Consider the following 8,416-nt stretch of genomic DNA (forward strand, 5'->3'; position numbering starts at 1 on the left):
GCTCATATACTCTTGCCATGCTTGCTTGAATGTATTGTGGATATTTAAACTTGTGCTAAAACTCTACCTTAACTTGAAGAAAATAAAAACTACAACTTTTCTTTGTTAGAAGTCTATTCACCCCCCTCCCTCTAGACACCTTTTCTCGATCCTTTCAGATGTACTTTAAGGCTGGAGGGAGATCAAGCTTGGAGACAACGACTCTCATGCTTGCGGTGTATGGAGGCTGCCTTTACAGAACCAAAAATGACTATAATATGAAATTAGGCAATGATAACATTGTAGCTCTTTTAGTCTCAATTGCCTTTTAAAAGTCCTTACCTTATTTTGGCATATAATTTTAAAAAAAATCTCCAGGACATCACCATAACGTGATTCTTGTGTCTTGAACAACGTGTTCATATAGTTTTTCAGCCGTTACAACGCACGGACATATTTGCTAGTTATTATAACATACTCTCTCTATCCCATAACATAACATCACTCTTATATTATGAGACGAAGGAAGTATTTTTTAACTAGAATGGTGGCTGACAATACCTGCATCCGGGTTTCGTCCACAACTAGAAGAAAGGAAACCGACCCCCCCCCCCCCCCCCCCCCCCCCCCCCCCCCCCCCCCCCCTGCCCGCAGGAAGAGTCCAGCCTGCAGAGACTCTAGAACCTACTACGGCCGGCCCTGGAAACGGCCCAAGACGCGAGAACCAGAAGTCCCAAGGACCCGCCGATTCCCGGAACGATCTTTTCCTTTTCTTATCTTATTTTCTCCCCCTTCCTATTTCTTCTCTCCCGTAGAAAAATAAAGGTTTCGTGCAACCCGAGCCCTCCGCCCCACGAGCGCGCACGTATCGTTGGCTCCGCCTAGGGTTTTAGCCCCTCCCTCACCACCCCCGCCCCGCCTCGCGCCGCACCCTCACAAATCTCCTCCCCAAACCCAACCCAATCCCCTCTCCCCTCCCATCCCACCCGCCGGGCGACGAGCGGCGGCCGGCGGCCAGGGCCCGAGATGGACCGGTACCAGAGGGTGGAGCGGCCGCGGCCCGAGTCGGCCATCGCCGAGAACGAGATCCGAATCACCGCCCAGGGGCTTATCCGCAACTATGTCTCCTACGCCACGTCCCTCCTCCAGGTGCGCTCCCCCCGCCCCCGTCCCGTCGGTTTCGCGTTTGCGTTGGTTCGATTCGGCGCGTGTCGACGGCGGAAAGGGCCCGAGGTCGCGGCTTGTTTCTGCCCGTCTGGCTTCCGCGGAGGCGGAGTCGTTCGCACGGCTGGTTTTGTGTGGTCTGATGCCGAGGTCGTGCTGAATCTGTGCGATTTCAGTTGGAAGTGCGTTGACTGACGGCTGGGGCACAAATTCAATGTTGATGTGTCATATTTGCACAAATGTATACTTGTTTGTCATTGTTCTGAATCAGTATGGTCATTAGGACTAAATTCATTGCGAATCTGGTTTGATGCGACGGATATCCAGATTTATAAAGTATGCGCCGAGATTGTCAAGTTTAATGTGTCAATCTGATTTGCGGACTTTGGTTACATACCGAGGATATAAATTTAGCAATGTAGGGATGTTTCGTATGATTTCTGGTCAACAATTGATAGTAATCCCTGTAAAAACAGTTTCAATTGACAGTGAGATTGTGATAGTGATAGCAGTTGGGAGTTCAGTTGTAAGAAGTGCCAGTGCTGTTAGTTCTGTGTCCCTTACCTCCCCTGGATGCAGTCAATTGCATTTACATAGTGTGGGGTTGTGTGCTGCTGTAGGATAGGAGGTCTCGGTAATGGAGAGGTGCTGTAATTTGATGCTGGGTGTGAAAGATTTAGAAGTTCATCATCTCTACTTTGTTGCTAGTTTTGCAAACCAGTTATCTTATTAGTTTTTAACTATGATTTTTCCCATTGTTTACTTCATGACTCACGTTTAACATTTTGAATCAGGACCGGAAGATTAAAGAGATTGTTCTGAAAGCCATGGGACAGGCAATCAGTAAGTCTGTTGCTGTGACAGAGATTATCAAGGTAATTCTTCAGTTTTATTTTCTCATTTTTGTCCCACTGTACAGAACCACATTTGATATATTTCTTGAAAACAGAAAAGAGTACCGGGGTTGTACCAAGATACTAACATCAGCTCTGTCAGCATAACTGATGTCTGGGAACCTATTGAAGAAGGCCTTGTCCCGTTAAGTTTCCGTTTCTTTCTACCATCCTGTTATCACATAAACTTCTGTGGCACAGAGGATTCTAATTTATTCGAATGGTTACTCATTCTGCAGACTGGAGATGACTCGCCATGTTTCAATGATTTCAATTACTTTGTCTCCAGTAGAGCTGGACCAAAATTCCCCAGGGTAAATTGGATGCATGTCTGTTATTTTCATAGGATAAGAACATGTGTGCATGAACCATGATACACATTTGGAATATTAATACATTTTTTTGTAGGTATCAAAGCCCAGCTTATGTTGACCAGCCCAGGCAACAGCAGCGCCTCCAGCAGGCACCAGCGCCGCTGCGTCAACCTCGCCAACAACCATCTGATTATGACGGTATGATAGTGATAGTCCGCACTTGTTTTTGTACTTCAATTGTTCAAACTTATCATGATTGTTGTTCTGTTAGACTCCTATGTGCGGGGTCGTGGCAGAGGAAGGGGCCGTGGTAGGGGTTGGGGTAGGGGTAGAGGAGGTTATGGCGGATATGGAAACAACCAAGGTGGGTACAACCAAGGGGGGTACAATCAAGGTGGATACAATCAAGGCGGGTACAACCAAGATGGTGGGTACTATGATAATCAAGGCGGATACAACCAAGATGGTGGGTACTATGATAATCAAGGTGGGTATGGCGGTGGATATGGCTACAACCAAGGCCGACAAGGAAACTACCAAGGTATATAAGGGTAGCTTGTACATATTTATTGCTGATTTTGCTTATTTAAGGAAGTTTGGATGCTCAATTGATTTGTTGAACCAGAAAATGGTGGATATAACCGAGGACGGGGTGGTATGCGTGGAAGAGGCAATTGGAGTTACCGTGGGGGTATGACCTTCTATAACATACTTGTGTTTCCTGATTGAGTGCTTTAACTCATGTTCTGATCTGTTATTCAATAGTTAGTTGTTCTTCACCTTTATAGCATGAGCCATACACACTGAAGTCTTGCACTGCCATGCATGCTTAAAAGCAATGTATGTTGATCATGCAAATAATTCATACATCCCTTTATTCTTCACATGCAGCAATGCCACTTTCATGTGGTTGCGGATCTGATGATGTAACTGTCACGAATAAACTTCTTTACCTCTTTAAAGTGTAAAAACGTTCCAGGATATCCAATTGTTGTGTTAGTTTTTTTGGATGTTCATTTTACCTGCTAGTGACCTAAATATTTATGACCATATGAACTCTTTGAGATAAACAGTGTATTTTCTATGTTCATTTTTAATTTATTAATGTGGCTTTGCATCTAGAAATGCCAAGAAAGATTTGCAATGTTACCTGTAACATATATCTCTGCATACAGGATATGAGCGTGGCAGGGGTGGCGGTGCTCCAGGTGGGAGGGGATATGAAGGTGGAAGGGGATATGACCAAGCTCCTGCTGGAAGGGGCTACGGAGGTGGAAGGGGATATGAAGGCGGAAGGGGATATGACCAAGCCCCTGCTGGAAGGGGATATGAAGGCGGAAGGGGATATGACCAAGCTCCTGCTGGGAGGGGGGGATACGAGGGCGGAAGGGGGTATGGAAGGGCTCGTGGAAGAATGGCTCGTGGGCGAGGGTACTGAGCAAAGGCAGAATTTCCATGGGCTTCTGGTTCTATTTAAATGCATGCTTTATAATATCAGGGGAAAGGTGAGTTATCCAAGGATTTTCTGTTGGAAGCTGTCGTTCGTGTGGGTGTTAGTTGTTTCCCCTGAGCGCGATGTTTGGTTGTGAGCACAATGCTTTTCCCAAGTTTATCCTGCAATCATCTTTCAATGTTGCTGTTGGCGAGGTTTGCAGTTTTTCCCAATGGTCGATGAATGCTGAGCATGCAGCTCTATGTTCATGCCCGTCGTATTATCTGATGGAACTGGTACCTTTGTTTATTTTATATTTGTGCAGTTCTTTGCCCATGATTATCAAAACTATTACTCCCTCCGTCCCAATATAAATGTCTCAACTTTGTACTAACTTTAGTACAAAAGACACTTATTTCGAGACGGAGGGAGTATTTGGCTGTGAAATGCTCCTTGGCGTGTATGTTTCCTGTTACTATTTTGCTGTTTGGTTCTAGAGCGCTCACCGCCCTTTGCTTCTAGACGTGAGGGAATTTATCTACTGTTTGCTCTGTACATAGAAAGATGTAACGGTGAATGAAAGTCGTGGCTCCAATCCCATATCAGGCATTGTGGAGTATGTGTGTTTGGTGCTTGGTTAGGCGTTGTGGAGTATGATGATGCTTGGCTAGGCACTATGGCGAATTGTTGTGGCTGTAATTATTGTTCTCTATCTAATACTAGCGAAGATGCATGTGCGTTGCAACGGAAGAAAAAAATCATCCCTTGTGCACACACTGACGACATCAACAAATCTCTTAAATCTTTCACCAAACAACATGATATGGGATGATTTTTGAAGTGTACTCAAGGTGTTTCTAATCCATTAGACAGAAATATCTACCAGTTGCTGTTATCTCTTTATGCCTCTATTGTCGTTATTTCTCGGTGATGCCCAATAAATATTGCATTGGGATGAAAATAACAAAATACATGTTAGTACTCAATGATAGCATGTGCATAAGAGCATTATTTTTGTCTTGTTGATGTATGTGTTCAGAACTGTAATCAAGTCAAGACTTAATTTGGTTGCAAACATATTACATTGCTTCACCAAAAACAACCAAACATGCATGCCAATATTAAAGATTGTATATCAACATCTTATATAAATCTCAAACAATATCAAAATCAACGTTAAGCCACTGGTTTATATAAAGCTCATATCAACACTTTAGGGTACATCATCGTACATGTGTGAAATAGAGAGGATGCTTATGTACCCAGTGGTGGAGCTTCACCCAAATTGCTGGGCGGGCCGGTGGGGCGTAGCTGAAGGAAATTACTACTATGTTGTTATTTGATGACCTAATAATAGGTAAACATTACACGAATTTGCATTGGCTAGGCGGGCCAGGGCACAGGTTGGCCCAGCCGTAGCTTCGCCACTGTGTATCTATTGTAATCTTTAACATATGATAGCTGGTAGCAAGCATCATCGCCTGCGGTTTAAATAATAGTTTTTGTGAAAGTAATAAACTATCACATCTACTCAGTTTAAATGGGGTAAAACATGTACAATCGGCATTTTTAAAATACCATGTAAAAAGATATTTACTAAAATTACATGCTAAACATAATTTAGAAATGATTAACATGCAGATAATAGCATATTTGAAATGTACACATTTTTTGAGGGATTTTCGTATATAACATGTTAGATTTGGAGTTGTGGTTTAAAATATATGAATATTTAAAAAAGCTTTTAAACTTGCCGGAAAAAAAAGAAAAAGGGGAGAAGGGGGACTCAAACCTGGGTCTCCAGTACTGAAGCAGGACGCTCTACCAACTAGGTTGTCTCAATCCTTGTGTTATAAGGTGGGATTTAACTTTATTGAACCAAAGTTGTCGGTCACATGTAAAGGAAAAAAACGATTCATATTTTTCGTAACTTATGTGGCATGGTGGGTAATTATGGACAATTTCGAGGATAATTTTTATAACAGATGACCATAAGCAATAGCCGCTTTAGTATTAGGGAGAGATTTGTGAAAGTAATAAACTATCACATCTACTCAGTTTAAATGGGATAAAAACATATACAACCGGCATTTTTAAAATACCACATGTAAAAAAGATATTTATTAAAATTACATGCTAAACATAATTTAGAAATGATTAACATGCAGATAATAGCATATTTGAAATGTACACATTTTTGAGGGATTTTCATATATAACATGTTAGATTTGGAGTTGCGGTTTATTTAAAATAGCTTTTATACCTGCCAGAAAAAAAAAGAAAAAGGGGAGAACGCTCTACCAACCCGGCTGTCTCAATCCTTCTGTTATAAGGTGGGATTTAACTTTATTGAACCAAAGTTGTCGGTTGCGTGTAAAGGAAAAAATGATTCATATTTTTTCTAACTTATGTGGCATGGTGGGTAATTATGAACAACTTCAAGGGCAATTTTTATGACGGACGACCATAAGCAATAGCCTCATTATTAGGGAGAGATATATACTCCCCCGTTTTAAAATACTTCCAAATTTGAATTAAAACCGTGCCATATATTTTGGAACGGAGGGAGTAGTAGTAATAAGAAAAATTGGAGTCCCTATTTGTTAGTAAGTCAGATGTCGTTCCTGAAAAATGCGAGCACTGATATAAACCCTGGTGTTTTTTTCTAACAAACAGTAGTTTACATCTGCGAGAACCAAACTAGACCATGACTCCATCCAGGTGCCGAGGGTAGAAAATCTTGCTAACTTAGCTATTTCATGGGTGTCGTGCGTACGGTAATCTATGGGACTAGCAAAGGCCTCTTTGCGGTTCGACTAGGGAGATCAACAAGCACAAAGAGCAGAGCTAGCAGAACACATGAGATGTACCCAGGTTTGGGCCGCTGTGAAGCGTAAAACCCTGCTCCTGCTTTGTTATATCGGATGTGTTTGAGCTCAGTTACGAAGAGCGCGGCTGCCGGCGAGATGCGCGGGAGGTGCAGCTACGCGTGCAGATGAGCAAAGTGTCGACCTAGGGGGTCTAATTGGCTGGCCGAATGCCCTCTTTTTATAGCTCAAGGGGTCACCACAATGGCGAATTGGTAAATACAAATGGTGAATATTAGCTTGACACGCACTAAGATAGTTGTCGATAAAGGTGATCTCCAAGCGGTGGTTCGCCACGTGCCCCGACAAGCTCTACCTAACCGTCTGTCCGCTTGCCACCTGCCGGCAAGTCTCTGACTAGCCATCGAGGTGGAGCAGTGAAGGGAGCTTGCTGGCCTGTAGCTTCCGGTGCTGAGCTTGGGTTTGCCGGCTCTGTCCTTGCCGACAACATGGAATACATCTTGCCGAGGAAGTAGCTTGCCAGGAAGGTGTGTTGCCTGGAATAAGGCTTGTCAGTAGCTTGAGTCTTGCTTGTTGATGTAGCGCTTGTCGGGTGTAGTGCTTGCCAGCAAAGATCGATTCTTTGCTGGCGCGGCTGTGCATTGTCATGGCCCATGCTCGGAGGTTAGTGGAACCCTGATTTTTACTACACCGACAATGGGCAACTTGATTGCTCTCCCTATTATAGTGAGCAAACAAAACATGATTAAAGTCCCGAGTCATATAGTAGCAATCATCAAAGATTCCACCACAGGGAAGCTAACCATCTAAGCTATGCTTAGTTTGCAGAGTTCCTAGTTATTAGTAGGGAGAGATTGTTTGTAATTTTATGTCATTTTCACTTAGTCATGTTAGGAGAACTTCGAATGAACCAACACAATGGTGTGAGACGTGCTTGTACCATTAATGGTACTCATAGCTGGCTTGCTAAGAGCCTAGACTCTTTAGTTAATGGTCTCTTGGCAGATTCTAATCGGTCATTAGTTAATTAGTAAAGCTCCCTAGTTTGATATACCAGAAAAAGAAGATACAATTATCGCATAACAGTATTAATGCGTGATGTTGTTGTCTCTTTACACGTCAAACTTGCTTAACTATTTATTTAATAATATAAATTGGATCAATTAAAAAAATATATGAGTATATGATGAACATGAAGAGTCCCTATTTTTAGCAATTTAGATATCCAACTCGGTCCTTTGGAAGTTCTTGTGTGTCCCTCACATGAGTGGCTTTGCAAAGATTGAAGAGATTCTTGATAGTACCCACTAAAGTCTTATCTATATTCTTGTCCTTTGGTGCCCTTGATCACACCATTGTTTCTTCAAAAGTTGGTAGCAACACAGGTAGCTTAGTTTGATGGTAGAGAGTGGCCCTTGATGATTATGGCTTCCAAAGTTGATTACAACATAGGTAGCTTAGTTTGGTGGTAGAGAGTGCCAAGAGAAGGTGTCACATTATTGTTGAGGAAGGCTTGGATCGAGATATGGTCCATAGATGCATCAACACTACTCAAACATAAGAGTCCTTGTATCTTGTAACATGAAACCCACCACACCGACGGGCTTCCCGGTTTGCAGATAGAGAAAGTTGATCGATGAGACAACAAGCCATGAACCTCATGAGCATGTCCAACATTGGAAGTGATAGTGCACCCAAAGATCTTTTGGATGCAATCATACATTGTGGGCGTGCTTGGTGTTCCCAACAAGAATTCCTCCTCTTGTTGGAGAACACGTGTGCAGGCAAGACAATTTGTCCATCTCT

General features: G+C 42.8%; 1 protein-coding gene across 1 annotated transcript; it reads left to right on the forward strand.

The window, feature by feature from the left end:
- Window positions 1-806: 806 nt before the first annotated feature.
- On the forward strand, window positions 807-4,116 carry LOC125550558 (glycine-rich protein DOT1-like). The gene is made up of 8 exons (XM_048713581.1): window positions 807-1,128; window positions 1,938-2,018; window positions 2,093-2,181; window positions 2,276-2,350; window positions 2,445-2,548; window positions 2,622-2,891; window positions 2,976-3,041; window positions 3,526-4,116. The coding sequence occupies exons 1-8, from the start codon at window positions 1,006-1,008 to the stop codon at window positions 3,786-3,788; spliced, it is 1,071 nt and encodes a 356-aa protein (XP_048569538.1). The 5' UTR covers window positions 807-1,005; the 3' UTR covers window positions 3,789-4,116.
- Window positions 4,117-8,416: the final 4,300 nt, after the last annotated feature.

Source organism: Triticum urartu, chromosome 4 (genome assembly GCF_003073215.2).
Source record: "Triticum urartu cultivar G1812 chromosome 4, Tu2.1, whole genome shotgun sequence".
Lineage (NCBI taxonomy): Eukaryota > Viridiplantae > Streptophyta > Magnoliopsida > Poales > Poaceae > Triticum > Triticum urartu.